This window comes from Camellia sinensis, chromosome 13 (genome assembly GCF_055761805.1).
Source record: "Camellia sinensis isolate YWXY chromosome 13, ASM5576180v1, whole genome shotgun sequence".
NCBI lineage: Eukaryota > Viridiplantae > Streptophyta > Magnoliopsida > Ericales > Theaceae > Camellia > Camellia sinensis.
Genome location: NC_138973.1, coordinates 72,030,650 through 72,048,293, shown reverse-complemented (window position 1 = coordinate 72,048,293; position 17,644 = coordinate 72,030,650). Strand labels below are relative to the sequence as shown.

At 34.5% G+C, this 17,644-nt stretch overlaps 4 protein-coding genes across 4 annotated transcripts; 2 read left to right on the top strand and 2 right to left on the bottom strand.

Annotated features, from left to right (window-relative positions):
- The first annotated feature begins 274 nt into the window (after nt 1-274).
- On the top strand, nt 275-4,125 carry LOC114282151 (actin-depolymerizing factor 7). Its single transcript, XM_028224797.2, has 3 exons — nt 275-517; nt 3,321-3,580; nt 3,706-4,125. Exons 1-3 carry the CDS (start codon nt 515-517, stop codon nt 3,857-3,859), a joined length of 417 nt encoding a protein of 138 aa, XP_028080598.1. The 5' UTR covers nt 275-514; the 3' UTR covers nt 3,860-4,125.
- Nucleotides 4,126-4,946: 821 nt separating this feature from the next.
- LOC114282152 (RNA-binding NOB1-like protein) lies at nt 4,947-9,346 on the top strand. The gene is made up of 5 exons (XM_028224799.2): nt 4,947-5,717; nt 6,582-7,728; nt 7,985-8,153; nt 8,745-8,861; nt 9,031-9,346. Exons 1-5 carry the CDS (start codon nt 5,282-5,284, stop codon nt 9,178-9,180), a joined length of 2,019 nt encoding a protein of 672 aa, XP_028080600.2. The 5' UTR covers nt 4,947-5,281; the 3' UTR covers nt 9,181-9,346.
- Nucleotides 9,347-9,901: 555 nt separating this feature from the next.
- On the bottom strand, nt 9,902-16,479 carry LOC114282153 (putative LRR receptor-like serine/threonine-protein kinase At1g63430). The gene is made up of 13 exons (XM_028224800.2): nt 15,679-16,479; nt 15,288-15,426; nt 14,703-14,774; nt 14,409-14,552; nt 14,177-14,326; nt 13,076-13,192; nt 12,937-13,001; nt 12,317-12,586; nt 11,606-11,811; nt 11,392-11,524; nt 11,149-11,306; nt 10,634-10,849; nt 9,902-10,363 (listed from the first exon to the last, which is right to left on the bottom strand). The coding sequence occupies exons 1-13, from the start codon at nt 15,761-15,763 to the stop codon at nt 10,115-10,117; spliced, it is 2,004 nt and encodes a 667-aa protein (XP_028080601.2). The 5' UTR covers nt 15,764-16,479; the 3' UTR covers nt 9,902-10,114.
- A 368-nt stretch (nt 16,480-16,847) lies between these two features.
- On the bottom strand, nt 16,848-17,269 carry LOC145805480 (4-coumarate--CoA ligase 2-like; the record flags this gene model as incomplete). The annotated part of the gene is made up of 2 exons (XM_082900620.1): nt 16,848-17,036; nt 17,159-17,269. Coding segments are annotated over 2 exons (240 nt in total), but the record flags the coding sequence as incomplete, so codon positions are not given.
- Nucleotides 17,270-17,644: the final 375 nt, after the last annotated feature.

The window sequence follows — 17,644 nt, the reverse complement described above, 5'->3', positions numbered from 1 at the left end:
ACATATTATAAATTATGATAAAAGCTTGCTAAGTTAGGATGAGATTGTTTGAAATTGTGATTCAATCGTATTTTGTATAATGACTCTAATGACATAGTAAATTAATGATTGAGTTTTTACTTGGCGAGTCATAATTTAAAAATATGATCTAATATGTTTTAATTGTATTGCGTCGTAACTTCATGTATAAAATATGATCGGAACATGCACACAAATTAATGAATTTCTTTTGTTTCAAAATAGTAAAAGACTATAATATGGCGTATTCTTCCCCAAAAAGAATTTGTTTGTATAGCCCCTCTCCCCATCCCAAAAAACAAGGGACAAAAATTTAACCTATAATTTTGCCTAACAAATTCTCTCCCTACCACAAATTCCACCTATGTAGCCCCAAAAATTAAGGATCTATTTCCTCCTTTCAATTACCAAGCCTCTCATTCATTCTCTTGGCCCCTACTCCCTTCTGTCTCTGAGACATTTCACAAAGCTAGCTCCTCCATCATTGGTGGACAACATGGTATTCTCTCTCTCTCTCTCTCTCTCTCATATGATTGTGCTTGTGATTAAAGAAATATCATGATCATTATGTGAACAAATAATAGATTAGAAATGCTAGAGTTATTCTAGTTAATTTGAATTGTCTTTGATGGAGATGATTATCATGAGCTTGAACAATCTTTGTTTCCATTGAATTATTTGGTGGGTTTTTTTTTTTTTTTGTTTTTTTGTTTTTTTTTTGCCCTGCCTGTCTTATTCTAGTGTGTTATGAAGAAACACACCTCATAGGGGATAATCACATTGAGGAGCCAGAAAGTTTGAGCTGTTAGATTAGGTTTGAAAACATTATTTCCTTTTTGTTTTTGTCTATTGTTAGTGGGTGGATTGGATTGGACCACATTTGATGAAACATTGTTAATTGGTTTAATTAAAATCTTGATATGCTTCTTTGGGCGCACCCACAGCTCCATGGGACCATGTAGTATTGGAATTATTTGGTTGGTGTAATCCATTTGCTTAAATGTAAACCATATATCCCCATCTAACAAAAATAAATAAATTATATATTAGGAACAAAGTTTTCCTATCTTATGGATTATGCTACATGCCATTGTCCTAGGATGTTTCTTTTTTTTCTTCCTCTCTCTTTTTTTTTTTTTTGCAATTTATCGGAAGTATTCATAATTTTTTTTTTTGAGAGTTTGTACCAAACTGTTTAGTACAATTTTTGCTTATAGCTTATTGATAAGAAATAATTTAAATTAACTAGAAAAAAAAACTAATTTTTAAAAGTTGGGTGAGGGGTACTTTTGAGTTTTATTTTTGGATTATTAGCTTTTAATTTACAATAAATTGCATTAAACAGTACCATAATGTGGTAAGAGGCCGACTATTAAAACAATTCAACACAAAAATAGGTTTGTAAATAAGTTGAGTCTATAGTAATTAGTCTTCATTTGCAAAGAGTTAAAATAGTCTAATTTTTTGACTTTTTGGCTATTTTAGTTTGACTTTTTTAGCCTCTTTTGGTTTTGATTTTTGATTTTGATTTTTTTGACTTTTGTAAGAGAAGAAGTGTAATGATTGGATGTGACATTTTGTTTTATTAACTTATGTAGCCAATTTTGTCTTTTGTACTTTTTTAACCAAAAATCCATTGCCAAACATAGCTTTAGGGGCATTTTGGGGACATTCTAAAAAAGCCAATTTTTTTGGCTTTTTTAACTTTTTACACAAAAAAAAAATCACAAAAAGTCAATTTTTTTAACACAAAAAAGCCAAAAAAATCACAAAAAAACCAAAAAACTAGTTTTTTTACGAACTTACCAAAACACCACTTAGGCTTCGTTTGGAAAGTGTGTTGGCTTTTTGACTTTTTGATTTTTTTGGCTATTTTAACATGGGTTAAAAAGTTTGGTTTGAGAAGGACTTTTTAGTTTTTTGACTTTTTTTATGAGAGAAGAGTGTAATGATTATGGGTTGGATGTGATATTTTATTTGTTGTGATTAAAATAGCTTATTTTATCTTTTGTGGCTAAAATAGCCAAAAAGGCCCATAAACTAACTTGCCAAACAGAGGCTTAATAGGTTGTTTTGTGTACACGTTTTTAGTGACTTTTTTTTACTTGGTGAATTTTCTTTTACTAAAGGCGAAAAAATACAAGAAATAAAATAAAACAATTCTAAAAATCTAATAAAACTTGTATTTGGAAAGTTGCTAGAAAAAATATTTTTTTGTAAGTGAAAATTGAATTATTTTTTGACTTTACTAATTGATGACAAAGAAACTATTTAATTTTTTAACATTTTGGCCAAAAAAAAAAAAAAAAAAAAAAACTTTTTTAGCTGCAGCCTAAACAAGCTCTACGCATCACCCCATCTACGTCAGCCTAATGATATTTAGGTCAAGTTTGGAAAGGTTAAAATAATTCATCTTTTTATCTTTTTTTATCACATTATTTTTTTATTTTTCTGCACATCTTTTTATAAAAAAGTAAAAAGTACACTTATTTAAGTCATTCCAAATAACCCCTTAGAGTTGGTTTAAGATCTTAACAAACATCAAAATGATTTTAGAAAAATGTTTGAGACATTCAAAAAGTTCTCATAATTGTAGCTGTAATAATGTGATATGATATATGTCAACTCTTGATTAGTTACATACCAAATGAAGTGGGACCCAATTTCCTTGTCACATCATCATCGGTAAATTTGTGAGTCTAAAAGTGTGGGCATTGCTCATATTTTAAGACATGACTTATTTATTTTTTGAGCTGACGTAAAATGAGTTTTAATTATCGATCATAAATCAAGTTTGAGTAACTTAATTTTTCATTGTACATATATTTTATAGAGCTTAGTGATAAGTTGTTTAAACCTAATTCAAAAACTTAACATATTTTAAAATGTCACTAGGATTATCTTATTTATATAACAGACTAATCTCAAACAAGTTTTTAACGAACTGAATAGATTGATTTGTTTTAAAACCCTAACTCACAAGGACTAAAATATATCGTTCACATCACTAGACCTTCATTTGTGGGGCAAAATGTTGCTTTGCTACTCCAAGAAACTGTGTGAAATATTATCTGTTAGAACTGTACTGATTGAAGCTGAAGGGTCAAATCTTGCAGCAAAATGAATGCTTTGACAATAATTTTAAGTTTTCAACCTTTTGGTTAGGTGGGATGGTTTTGGTTACAATGTTTATGGCAATGTACCATTTAATTTCATATATTGCACCAATTGAAGTTTTAAAAGTTGCAATATTTACTATGTCTTCTGTTGTTGCTGTAATTCTTTGTTTTTTGGCAAGTCAGGCAAATGCCGCATCTGGAATGGCTGTGGATGACGCATGCAAGCTGAGGTTCTTGGAACTAAAAGCGAAAAGGAATTATCGCTTCATTGTGTTCAAGATTGAAAACCAACAGGTGATAGTTGAGACGCTCGGAAACCCTCAACAAGGCTACGATGATTTCGCTGCCAGCCTGCCCGCTAATGAGTGCCGCTATGCTGTCTATGATTTTGATTTTATAACCAACGAGAATTGCCAGAAAAGCAAAATATTCTTCGTTGCATGGTAATTAAAAAAACACGTAAATGAGAGTAAAAACTAATTTCAGTGAAATTTCACTGACGAAATTAAGATAAATGTGTTTTCAACATTTGAAATTATAAGTACTATCTTTGTTTTTGGGTGAACAGGTCTCCGGATATATCGAGAGTGAGGAATAAGATGGTGTATGCTAGTTCCAAGGATAGATTCAAGAGGGAACTCGATGGCATTCAATTCGAACTTCAAGCAACAGATCCTAGTGAGATGAGCATTGACATTGTGAAATCGCGAGCCATCTGCTGATTAACTTTTCTGAAAGCTTGTTGTTCCTGTTTCAATTGTCGTCGCAATACTACATTCTTTGGGGGGGGGCTTTTTCTCTATCTCTTTCTATTATAAATGGGTTTTGTCATCTTTTTTTTTTGCTTTTTGGCTTTCTTGATTTGGTTCTAGTCAAAACCAAGTGGATTTTATATGCCATTTTGCAACTTATATTTTGAGACTACATAAGCCTCAATAATGTTTACTTGAGTTTCAATACATATGACAAGTGAATGAATCTCTCCTTCTCTCTATAATTTATTAATTTTCCTTCTTTTTTTTTTTTTTTGGAAATAAAAATGAAAAGGTTGGAACACCATGGTTATGATATTGTAAAAATAAAATTGAGATATTAGAATTCATGCCTTCGGTCACCAGATTTATGAATTCTATTATGATTGGTATTGAAATGTGGACTTGGTCTAATAGTAAGGCTTGTTGTTATTGTATTTGGTGGTGTATTTGAATTACGAGAATAACCTCTTTAAAAATGAAATAAAATTACATATATCTTGATTTTACTTTAACACGAATTTTGTGCTGTCTATTTGACAACTTAAAATTTACAATGTCTAATGCTTGAACTAGTTAGCTATTCTACAATATATTTGGAAGTCATCATGAATTGAATTTTATTCACCAATCCACCTTTAGAATTAACCAAAGCACTCACCAAAATATGAATGATGTATAAGATTTGGAAATTGTAAGTATTTAAAAAAATTTCTAAATATGTTTTGGTACACCATCTAAGGTCCTACCTATAACCAATCCCAATTAAATTCAGACTGCAAACATAAAGTGGACGGTGGCCGATTAGGTCAAACAGGAAAGAAACACTCCATAAAGGTACTTATAAAACAAGTCCAATGGATGTATTAGGGAATATGCTTACCAATTACCATCACTTTTATATTAGAAAAATGTTTGGGGGCCCTAATTCTGTGGCTCAAATGTGGCTCAAATGGCCAAAACGACGTCGTTTTGGCCATTTTGATGTTGTTTTGTACTCAAAACGACGTCGTTTTGGCCATTTGAGCCACATTTGAGCCACAGAATTTGGGCCCTCTACCATTGCTCTTTATATTAATATTAGTCTTTTTAATTTTATTAAAACAAAGTGTAATTATTTTAAAATTATAAAACTTTTCCGAATTTATCCTGCATGGAATTGTGTGGCTGTGATTAAATTTGTATGGTACGGGATCTGTGAGTAGAATAAATTTAAATTACAAGAATTAAAATTTTGGATAATTTTTGAATTGATAAGGTGGGTTGTAGTATTACTCTATTATTTTTATTAAAAATATATATGAAAAAAGAAGAGGAGAATTATTATATATGGGCTGAAATGGGCCTCTGCCATATATGGTCCTGGTTTTGAAAAGTCCACCAGGCTAGGTCATGGGTTGGCCCTTGGAAATATTTACAGAGTGTATCACACCTAGGGTTTCTTTCTCTCTCTCTCTCTCTCTCACACACACACACACACACACACACACAGAAATGGCGGAGGAAGCTTCTAGTACTGGAGCAGCATGTTGGAGCAACATAGTGAAGCAGAAAGCGGTAGCACCGAAGCAAGTCCTGCACGGCGTGAGTGCGGCGGCTGATGGAGTGGTGGTGGAGAGCTGCAAGTCGACGAAAGGCATCGCCGTGGCAGTGGTGGATGCCAACGCCATCATACAAGGCGGAGAGAGGCTGTCCAACTGCGCCGACAAGTTTGTATCCGTCTCCGAAGTCATAGACGAGGTCCGAGACCCCTTGTCCCGTCACCGCCTCAATTTCGTCCCTTTCACCGTCGACACCATTGACCCCTCTCCCGATTCCCTCAAAAAAGGTTTCTTCTTCTTCTTCTTCTTCTTCTTCTTCTTCTCTCTCTCCCTCTCTCTCTATCTCTCTCTCTCTCTCTATATATATATATATATATGCATACATACTCTTCGTGTTCTTTGTTGTTTCTAGTGTTCCACTTTTATGGGATGGTTTGGAAAATATTGAATTGTTGAGAAAGTGATGTGTGAAATTTTCAATTTTCAATTATCATAGACTGTAATCTTGATTGGGATTGTGGTTATTGAGTTTTTATTTATTTTTAAATTTCTAAAGTATGTGAAAGAAATAAGCTATGCTTTCCTGTTTTGCCATTGAAGGTTTCTGTTATTCCTTGATGAATCAGAGTATTATTATTAGTTTATGAGGAATACTAAGGCTGTATGTGTTTGGTTGAGGGATTTGGAAAGGGAAAGTTAAGGGAAAAAAAGGTACGTGAAATTTTGTGAAATGTAGGTTCATATTTTACTTGCCTTTTCTCTTTTCCTTTTCAAATTCCTTTCTAAATCCCCTAACCAAACAAAGTGTAAAGACCCATAATTTAGAAGCCAAGAGAGTTGGGCCTTACATAGTTGAGTGTGTGACAAATTAAAGTTTGACATGTAACTTGTCATGTCATTGTGGGTAAATTGGGGGATGCTGTTTAGGGGTTTCAATCCTTTTTTCTTATTTTATTTTTTTGGATTTCTCAGATAGCTTCTGATGTTGTCGTTTTAGTTCTATGACTAAGTCATGAGGGTGGATATTAGACTATCAGATAATAGAGTTCATTTATTAGAGAAGATTGAAATTTGAGGATTGGTACAAAGATGTTGTAGAATTTTGGTTTGTTTCATTGGCTAAATTTTTCTATTGACATGATTTGTGACAGTTATCAGCTTCGCGAGGGCAACTGGTGACTTACAGACACTTTCAGATGTTGATCTGAAGCTCATTGCTTTGACGTATACATTGGAAGCTCAGATCCATGGTACTAAACATCTCAGAGACATCCCTCCCCCTATTCACACGGTTAATGTGAGACGACTTCCTGAGAAAGACTTGCCTGGGTGGGGTTCCAATGTTCCAAATTTGGAAGAGTGGGAAGCATTGGAGCATGAATCTGAGGATAAATCAAACCCTAATTCAAGAATCCTCCCATTGCAAGACCTAAACTTGAAGGCCATCCCTACAGCTCACCATCATAGTACTGAAGATGGGTCAATGGGAAATGAAGGGGAAACTCATGTTGGAAATCAGGAGGATGCCAATGGCAGTTTTAGTAAACCCAGGAAATATTTACCTAAGAAGAAAGAGATAAGCATTGAAGGGAAGAAGATGGTAGCCGATGGAATTGATGCATCTCAGGGACAATTTGATGATAATGCTGGTGATTGGTTGCCAGCTGTCAGTAAAAGTACTCATAGAAAATATCTCAGGAGGCAAGCTAGACGTGAAATGTCGGAGGCCTTGTCTGAAAAAGATGGTCAGCAAGATGCTGTGGAGAATATAGAAAGTGATAACCTTGAAAACAGGACATGCCCTGATCAGCTGACAGTTAAAAGTTCTGACGAGACACATGTTGTAATTGCAAATTTAGAGGAAACAGAAGTCTCAGAAGGGCAGAACAGTATTGAAGATCTTTCCACAATTTTAAATGAAATGAGGCTGGAAGAAGATTCATTGAAAGCAATTCAAGAAGGAAAGGAGCAAAGTAATTCTTGTGCAGGTCTTGAGCCTAACTGTTCTGCAGGGGAGGAGGATATGTCTGATAGTAATGGAAATATAGGTGTTGAAGAAGATGACATTGAAAATGTCAATGAAGAATTGGAACATTTGGAGATCTCAAGCCAGACCAATGAAAGTTTTGATGCATCGTGTGTTGGTGATAACAGTAGTGAGCAGAGCTGGACATTGAGATCCTTGTCTGAATCAACTGTAGCTTGTGTAACGAGTGATTTTGCAATGCAAAATGTACTTCTGCAGATGGGTTTACGCTTGCTGGCACCCGGAGGAATGCAGATCCGCCAGCTGCACAGGTATATATATCTGTTGCAATTATTTTTTGATTGGGTGTTTACTGATAGGCACTGTAATCTTCTTTTTCATTTGTTTTGGCTCTTTTTTTTGTGAATACCTTGGTGCTCACTTTTGTTTTTGTGTTTTGAACATGAATAATTTTTTAAAAATAAATGGGATATCTTTTCTGTTTTTCTGGTTAGTGCATCTTACTTCTGGATTTATGGAAAATTTAATTGACAAAGCAATGTGCTTATTTACGAGACATATTTCCAGGTGGATACTGAAATGCCATGCCTGCTTCAAGGTGACCCCAGAAATTGGTAGGATCTTTTGCCCCAGTTGTGGGAATGGTGGCACCCTACGGAAGGTAGCTGTCACAGTTGGTGAAAATGGCATAGTTCTTTCCGCTCGTCGGCCACGTATTTCCTTGCGTGGCACAAAAGTAAGTATATATTATTATGACATTTTTCTTTTTGTGGAATTTTATAGGAATTTATGGTTCTTCATGTTTCTTATGTTACAAACTTTCATGCTGTTAGATTTTGAACAGCTTTTCTCGTGGACCTAGAAAACACTGCTGCTACATATATTGTATTTCTGTGTCAGTTCTCATCTTCTGTGTATAGTGTCTCCTGGAACAGTTTCTTCCAATTTACTTATTGCATTGCTTACTGAACTAAGCTGTTTAATTTAACAGTAACTGCTTGTTCAAGTATAACTGTTTAGTTGTCTTTGTATGGCAAGCTTTCATTTTACTACCCTGATTGGGATATAGACCTTAAAGCTGTGTATTTAGTTTTCATACTTCTGAGCAGGATGGGAATAAGGCACTTAAAAGGTATACGTAGGCATCCCAGCGGATAACATGCCTGTTTTTGCTCGACTGTGTGTGTGTGTGTGTGTGAGAGAGAGAGAGAGAGGCAGTGGTGGTGCTTGGAACTTGGTTGGTTGTATGAAGTATTATTTGTTTGTATTCAATAGAGTTGACATTTATTGTGGAAATTAATTTGAAGTTTGGTTTGCGCATGTGCAGTTCTCACTGCCTTTACCCCAAGGTGGAAGAGATGCCATTACTAAGAACCCTATTTTACGAGAAGATCAGCTTCCACACAAGGTCCTGTACCCAAAGAGAAAGAAGAAGAGTAAACAGGTTAGTTTTCTTCTTTGTTCCTCCCTCTTTTTCTCCATGTGTGTCGTTTGTTGCTATTCTCCTCTATACCATCTTTTTCCTCCTTCCCTCTGCTTCGTTCAAAATGTCTATGCTGGTAACTAAAACTGAGAACTAAAACTGAGACTTATATTTATATCATTTTTTTTAGGGAGAGGACGACATCTATGCATTGGATTACATCTTTCGCCACCATACCGATAAGAGAGCACCCCTGCAGCCTCCTGTGAGGAAAGCATTAGCAGTTTTCAGTGGAAAGAGGAATCCTAATGACAACCATTTCTCTCGCCCCAAGTGTTAGATATTGTTTTAAACTCAAATTTTGTTATCTGTGTTTGGCTTTATATATTTTGGTTCTTGATAATATGAGCTGCATTAGAAAGTTGAGCAATGTATGCTATAATGATATCTTCTGAGGCTGAGCTAAATTTTGGATTATTTGTTATCTACACTAATTTTGGAGGGAAGTGTGTATTGTTTGTGTTTTTTTTTTTATGGTATTTATTTATTTATTAATTGTTTCAGGAAATTCAATGACCATAATGGTGGTTAAGGAAAATAACTAAAATATTATCCTCAGAATAAGGCCTGGTTTGGGAATAGGCTATTTTAGTAACTTTTTGACTTTTTACGAAAAGATGTGCAAAAAAGTAGAGAGGTGATGTGATAAGTTTTAGTTAACTTTTTGGTTAAAATAATCCCTCCTCAAACGAGGCCTAAGTCATTTGTCTTATCCTGGCTCTGCAATACAAACATGACCTTGCTTTCCTATTAAAAAAAATGACCTTAAATTATAAGTTAATGGAAATTATGGGTAATTTGTTGCCTTTTCTTTTAAAATACATTTTGAACCAAATCACTTTTGTTAGATTCTCAACTCCTCATGTTCCCCCTGCATTTATAGGTATTTAAATTAAATTCATCACCCAAAATGGTGAAACCAAGATCACACCATTATGGAAAACCATAAAAAGAAAAAACAAAGGACTTGGAACAAATATAAGCTCAACAAAGGAGAAAAATTAAATAAAAAAACTAACATGAGCTTTCACATTTAGTGATTTTCAAGAATTTACTGAACAACCGAGATGAGGACTTGCCATGCATGAAACTCTCTGTTTCTTTTAGCATGGATGCATTTACATAAAAAAAGTATAACTCGAGAAAAAAAGAAAAAGTAGGAAGAGAGTATTACAATTTTGTATATCAGATTTACAGTGTTAGCTCTTCTCAACTCAGTTTGATGAAAGTGCAAGCTCTGCCCATGCCAAAGAAGATGCCTGGAGCTCAGCAGACACAGATGTATCAATTCTACTCTCCAACACAGTACACAATTCCTGCATCGATACCGCTTTCATGGGATCTGGATGGATGCAAAGACTCACCACCTCACATATCACTTGAAGTTCATCATATCTTAAGTGCTTCAACTCTGGATCCACCACATACGGCATCACTTCCGGCAGTTCAAGGAACTCCTTGGCCTGCACCAGAGCCAGAAAATCACAGTAAACTCGAGCTCTACCATGATAAATCCCCTTTCAAGAGCAACATGAAGAAATATTGACATGCATCAATATTCCACAATTTGGGGCCTGTTTGGTGTAGATAATCGACTTTTTTCAACTTATTTAAGCTATTTTTGCTTCATAAGCTATAAGCAAAACACCAATACTGAGACTCAATATATATAAATAACTATAAGCAGTTGTATAAGCTGTGCACCAAACAACACTTTTGTGTTGAGTTCTTACCCAATCCAATAAGCAACCTTTGTCCTTGCAATAAGGAGGTCTCCCACTGACTATTTCCAGTAAAAGTATACCAAAGGCATAAACGTTCCCTTGGACATCCAGATGGCGTGCTTCTAGTGAATTTGGAAGAACACAGATAGCACCTTCGTTGCCGATAGAGCCTGAGTTCTTTTCTGATCTTGAAAGAATCGACTTCCAACTTTCAAAATCAACCAGCTACAGCAAAACGTGAAGCAAATGTCCTCAATGATTAAAAACTTGTATAGGGTTCTGTACTATATCAGGATTTGAAAAGCAAAACAAAAACAGCTAGAAAGAAAGAAAATGGGTAATGGAAAATATTTACTCAGGAAACAAACGCATTACAATTCAAAAATAAAATAAAGAAATATTAGGGAAAAAAAGGTGAAAAAGAACCAATCTTCTCAATCTCAGCATGACCAGGACATTCTTTTTAAATGCATAAATAAGAGTAAAATGTTAAACAAACTGCAATATTCAAGGCTTTGAGATACCTTGGGAGAAAAATCTTCTGTAAGATAAACAGCACTAGAATTCAACTTGGATATAGTAAAAGGTGGGTCAAGTTCTGTGTGAAGGTATTTGAGTCCCTGAGCAATGCCTATGATAATTTTCATTCGCCGTGTCCAAGATAATTGGCATCCTTCTCCATCTGCAATTATAAAGAAAGCTGAAATTTCAGCTACTGAAACATGTTGGAGTAACCAACTGTTAGAAATAACAAGCTTTGCTCTTACAATGGAGGTGCTCATACAACGTCCCATTTGATGCGTATTCAAAAACCAACATCCTTATAAATGGTTTACTCTCTCTGCAATAACCCAGTAATTTTCCTGTATTCTCATGATTTAATCTTGCCAAATCAGCTACCTGAATTGTAAAAATAAGTGAGATTTTAAAAGTCATTTGTCACAAATCTAATTACGTTCACCATCAATCTAATTACTTTACCTCTCTCTGGTAATAAAGCTCAAGATAGCCTGTCCAATGCTCTTCTTTAATGCAAAGCGATATTACAGCAATCTCAGGACCACCTTTCATGGTTCCTTTGTAGACTAGACTGTCTGGAGAGGACCCAATAATGTTGCTGAAATCTTCACATGCTATTTCGAGTCCTTGTCTGCTAAATCTCGATACATCCTTCAACATCTCAGAATCTGTATAGAGACTCCACCAAAGTCAACAACATGAGATCTATCATATTTAAAGAGCACAACTCTGAATCTTAGATGTAACCTAAGAAGAATGGACACTTCTAAGAATGTAACATGTCTTGTCTTGTCCGACAGTGTAGGACATTGACACTCCATTCTATTTGTCTGACACTTCCCAACATTTAGACACATGAAACACATTACAAGTTTGAATAAAATAACTTAGAATCCAACGATAAAACAAAAATAAAATAAATCATATCTACCCTCATTTAAACTTAAAAATTATTATCTGACTTAAAAATTCATATATTGACATATAGTAATTATTTATCTTTATATATAACATATAATAAATATATAAATATATATATAATAATATAAATAATATATTTTGTGTGTGTTTCCCATGTGTCATGTCATGTCCTACATTTGTGAAGATTTTCGTGTTGGCATGTCCGAATCCATGCTTCTTAAGATGCAATGTGGAAGATATAAAAGAGCTTACCTATGTATATCGTCATGTGATCCTTGTCACTTGAGGATTTCTTCCAAGGGATGATGATGGAGGTTTTGCTTTTGCATCTTTGGAGAGCAGCGAGAAGTCCAACAATGAAAAGAGAACCCACCATGGTCCCGGTCACTATTTCCAGAGCTAAAAGCCAGGCGGGTTTTGAAGCTGAGGCAGGTTTTGGAGCTTCCTCATTCATAATTCCATCTTGACCATGCCAGTGGTTCTGGTTGACTCCTGAATGACTGGTAGCAGGTGGAGCTTCGGCTGTAATACAAGGAATTTTGTCATTTACAAACCACAAAGTTGCACTTAATTTGCAACAATTTGCACCAACATCATGTTCTAGTAGAGTGGATGTTACAAAAGAGATTTGATTAAATATCATTATACATGTAACTAAAACAAGGATTAAATGTCCCCAATGAAACTCAAATTGGCCATTTAAAATAATAATTAAAAAAAAGAGTTAAAACTCTTTTTAAAGGGCTTTATCAATGGTTCTACTCCCTCCAGTACTGACATCTTTAAAAATTTTCAAGGGTGTTTATGAATCCTCTTAGGAAGCTCACCAATTACAGAGCCCCAAGGATGATCATGTTGTACATACTACATACCACATCGTGCAGTAGAGCGTTGTTTGGGATCTTTGTCTTGAAGGCAGTTCCCTTGAAAGCTTGACCTGCATGAATTAAACTATGTAATGAAAAGTTTAGGAAACAAAAACTATCCAGATTGAAGGGAGAGATAGAGTACCTTGGAAGGTAATCCAGGCACTTGGGAATGCTCCCAACAAAGAAGTTGAATGAGAAATCAGCAAATTTTAACTGAGATGAACGACAGAAGCCAGTAGTGTTCTCACTTGAGGTATACCTGTAGCAGAAATGGCATGTGTCAATTTAAGAAGATCAATACATTGGGAACGATTTGCTGCAAAATGTTGGTATTTTATTTTCCAAATCGACTAGATTAACAAACGCTGAAGTGGACCTCAATTTTCTCAGCATACCCTGATACAGTTAATAGGACCAGTAATATTGATAGTCATGAATCAAAAATCCACATCAACAATTAGTCGCGTTCATTGCAGCACACTTGAAAATTTCAAGATGCTTATATAGTGAAAAGAACTAACAATAGCTGTGAAAAGTTACAAAACACATTTTTCACAAAGAGCTAGAAGTTTCTTTGAAATAGTGGGAAACCAAGATAAAGAGAAGAACGTAACATCTCAAATGCGAACTTATCGCCCACTTCGTACTCCCTCTGTCCAAAATTGTTAGTCCATCTTTCCATTTAGGGATGTCCCAAATTGTTAGTCGGAAATCAAGACAACAAGAAGGAATGACATCTAAATGTGAATTTATTCCAATTTCCTACTCCTAAGTTCCAAATTGTTAGTCTCTCTTCTAGTTAGAGATGTTCCAAAACGCTGGCCCAGTTTGAAGTGCTAAAAAACATATAATTGAATGACGCAGCTTATCCTCACAAAGAGATATGAAATATGCCACCTAAAAACCTAAACAAGCGTTGTGTAAACTTTGTGTCACAGAAGTTTAATGGGTTGTTCACAAATATGCTACACTATGAATCTATAGATTGTGTTGATCAGCTCTTCAATATTCTAGCTGATGGAAGAATTATACAGGAATAGGAAGTGCAAGTATATAGTTATACATTTTTATTTTCTTCATTCAAGTTCACATGTTTACTTACCACATAAAATTAAAATAATATTATTCACATTCTTGCTACAAGCAACTATTTTCAGTAAAAGCGCATCAAATCGATCCCCAAACAGATAACTGCAACATTTAGAGCAATTATAGTGTAATTATATATGAATTTTTTACTTACATCCCACGCATGCTGGATGTAAAATCTGAACTGTTAGTTGCAGGAACGTTTCCTTGAAGCTTATTCCTATCCAGCCGAAGTTCCTCAAGGTATTTCAAATTGCCAAGTTCAGAAGGCAGCTTTCCAGTCAACCCATTGGATTGAAGGTTCCTGAAACAAGAAAAGCAAAATCTCAAACCAGAAGCAAACACATAAACTCAATTGAAGAAACAAAATGTCAAACACCATTTACATTTTCACAAGGCTGGTCAGGCTCCCAAGCTCGCAAGGAATTGGACCTGATAGTTGATTATTTCCCAAATCCAAGACCTTTAGGTACTTTAACATGCCAATTTCTTTGGGTATTGAACCAATCAGATTGTTCCCATGCAAAATTCTGTCATGCATCAGGATGTTAGATTAAGTTTCAACAATTCTCAGAATAAGTTTTCAAACATTTTGTGCTCTACTTAACAAATAACAGAATAATTGGAAGACAAAAAAATAAGAGAGAAAATTGTGTAGGATGTACAGATGGAAAGCATACAGTTCTTGCAAGGAAGAGAGTTCTCCCAATTTTGGAGAAAGAAAACCCTTCAAGGATGACCAAGTAATGTTTCTGCAAAACAGAGTTTCAAAACAAATGGGTCGCAACAATTAGCCTTTACATGCATGGTAATAGAGCACCTCCAATCCTTCACCAATTCTTTCACCAAAATTTTAATTTGAAGAATAAAGAGCTAAAAAAGTGAGCTCAAATTATTTCATCGAACTTGAATCATATCAAGGGAGAGGCAAAATTTTCAGCAAAAGGATGAACCAAATCCTTCACCACATATTTTTACTCAAATTTGACGAAATTCTAAAATGATTAGGATGGGAGATGATTTTCTTTCATCAAAAATGGGTAAAACAGGTTTGATGAAAAAGGAGAGAGTAAGGATCGGAGTGTCGCATAGCAGATCAAGCTTTTAACTAAATTTTCACTCAAACTTGATGAAAAAAAGAGAGTGAAGATTGCCACAGCCTGAAGTATTGTAAATGACACAATATAGACACACACACACATACAAGTATTTATTTGCGTATATGATTAAGAAAGAAAATATTAGACGGATAAAAAAAATCTTACAGCTTTAAGACATGATCTCGAGGCACAGAACAGGATATGCCAGACCAGTCACAAGGATCTGCATCTACCTTATTCCAATTTGACAAAGCCATAAGTGGGTCCTCATTTATAGTTTCCTTGAAGGCATAAAGAGCAGACACTGAACAAAACACAGAATCCCAAGTGAGACAAAAATTTACAAAGAAATAAATAATTAATTAAAATCCATAAAATCAACAGCAAAATCCAAGAAATTTTCCCCAGAAAAGAGTCAAATCATATACCACATTCATATAAATACTAGAAATTAAGATCAGATACCATGTAGAGATTTGTAGTTACTTAAATAGGGACTGTGAATCAAGATCTAAGCAAGAAACAAAATCAATTAGAGAAATTTTCTAGCACATACCTTCACTTAATGCAGACGCGTCACAAGTCACAAGAAAGAGTCCCAAACAGACCCACAGAGGTTGAAATGAACTAAATTTTCTCATTTTCTCAGCTTCTCCACACTCTCTCAAGAACACTAGTTGTTTTACTCAAACCCAATACCCAAATAACTCATGTAACCAACACTCCCCAAAAATCAAAGAAAAAACAAAACCCAGAAAAGAAAAAAAAAAAAGAACAGAGTTGGAGATATGGGTTTATCAAGAAAGAGTGAAGAAAGCAATTAGGAACAATACAAAGTAGAATACAATTATGGGTTTATTAGCAGAGTAGATGAAGAATTAACCAAATCTATTCAAACCATAAAAACAAAAATAAAAGTGAAAATTAGAGCAAGCTTAAGGGTAAATCTATGAATCTGCAACAACCCATGAAAGCAAATCACTAGAAATTAGTCAGTGAGAGACTGAAGTTAGAAGGAACCCAAACTTAGATTCAAAGAGAGGTTTGCTGAAACAAGTAGAGAAAGACAGAGAGAGAAGAGTGTGCGTTGAAGAAAGATTTTTTTTGAAAATAAATGGGCAAAAAAAAAAAATTAAAAAATCAAGAACTGAAAGCCAAAAAAAAAAAGGGGAGATACAGATTGATGGAGAGATCTGTGATGAGGAATGTTTTGTTTCAGTTGGGTATTAAAATTGGCGGTTTATTTATTTAATTTTTATTTTTTTGGAGGTGTCATTTTTGAAGAAATTTATGTGATTAGTAGGGGGAGGTGGTAAACAGAAAGGTTTAATCTTGACTGCTAATGATTATTATTAGCAAGGGGCATGTATTGGAAAGGCTCTCTAAATATATCGTCATATGAGAAATTCAGAATCTCGAGTTTCATTATGTCGGATTTTTTTTTTAAAAATTTCATGGACTTTGATATCTATCCATCTATATCTATATATTATATAAGGGCAAATAGATTTTTAACTCACAAGTCATGTGTAAGTTTTAAAGGTTTTTTTTTTTAAAGTCCATGGTATTATGATTTTATAGCATAAAGGACACTCAATATTTTCATGATGTCTAAGGTCCCTCAACATCAATCCAGAGAAAATTCGATCCAGAGAAATTCTTTGATTTTTTAACTGAATTTTCTCTGGGTTGAAACCAGAGAAATTCTCTGATTTTTGAACTGAAAGGGCTTCTAATTAACGCTTACACGAAGATGGAAATCAAACAGATACATATATATAATTTCTAGGGAATTTGAGAGGCTGCGGACATAGCTAGTTTGGCTCTCAGATCTTTTCTCAATATCTTTCCAGAATGAGACTTTGGAATGGCATGAACAAAGTACACCTTGTGCAGTTTCTTGTAAAACACCACCTGTTTGTAAAATTCACCGCCAAAAATAAAAAACCCATTTGGTGAATTAATTGGTTTGGTTTTCACGTTTAGAATCATTAATCTCATCACTCACAATAATAGATACATATACATAGACATACCTGCTTTGCAATGAATTCTTTAACAGCATCTTCTGTAAGTTCTAACCCATTTGACCGAACCACAAATGCTACAGGAACTTCACCGGCAACATCATCTTTTTGCCTGATTAATTTGCATTAATTAAATTAGGCTCGTAGTTAATTTCCAGCTCGAACAGTAGGTTTTTCATTAAGTTGGTGAACATTGTTCTGACTTGTATACAGCTCTTCTCTCCAGAGAAAATTGAAATTTCTCTAAGTACCAAAGAAATCCAGAGAAAATTGTGGAGAGGAAATTTGTATGGCTATCCAGAAAATTTCTCTGACTTTGCAAATTTCCCTAGCTCTATTAACTACAATTAAACCCATGTCTAACAAACCTACAAACCCACAAATTTCTCTGGTCCAAAACTAGAGAAATTTTCTCCAAACTAGACAAATCAGAGAAATTCTCTGGATTGAAACTAGAGAAATTCTCTCTATTTACAGTAAAGTTGTATTTTTATG

Excerpts from the sequence above, each read along its gene's own strand:
- LOC114282151 (XM_028224797.2), top strand. Across the intron at positions 3,581-3,705 it reads AAAATATTCTTCGTTGCATG|GTCTCCGGATATATCGAGAG; the intron begins GTAATTAAAAAA and ends TTGGGTGAACAG.
- LOC114282152 (XM_028224799.2), top strand. The coding sequence starts at position 5,282 with ATGGGTTGGCCCTTGGAAATATTTACAGAGTGTATCACACCTAGGGTT. Across the intron at positions 5,718-6,581 it reads TCCCGATTCCCTCAAAAAAG|TTATCAGCTTCGCGAGGGCA; the intron begins GTTTCTTCTTCT and ends GATTTGTGACAG. Across the intron at positions 8,862-9,030 it reads GAAAGAAGAAGAGTAAACAG|GGAGAGGACGACATCTATGC; the intron begins GTTAGTTTTCTT and ends CATTTTTTTTAG.
- LOC114282153 (XM_028224800.2), bottom strand. The coding sequence starts at position 15,763 with ATGAGAAAATTTAGTTCATTTCAACCTCTGTGGGTCTGTTTGGGACTC. Across the intron at positions 15,427-15,678 it reads CGCGTCTGCATTAAGTGAAG|TGTCTGCTCTTTATGCCTTC; the intron begins GTATGTGCTAGA and ends TGTTTTGTTCAG. Across the intron at positions 14,775-15,287 it reads CGAGATCATGTCTTAAAGCT|AAACATTACTTGGTCATCCT; the intron begins GTAAGATTTTTT and ends TCTGTTTTGCAG.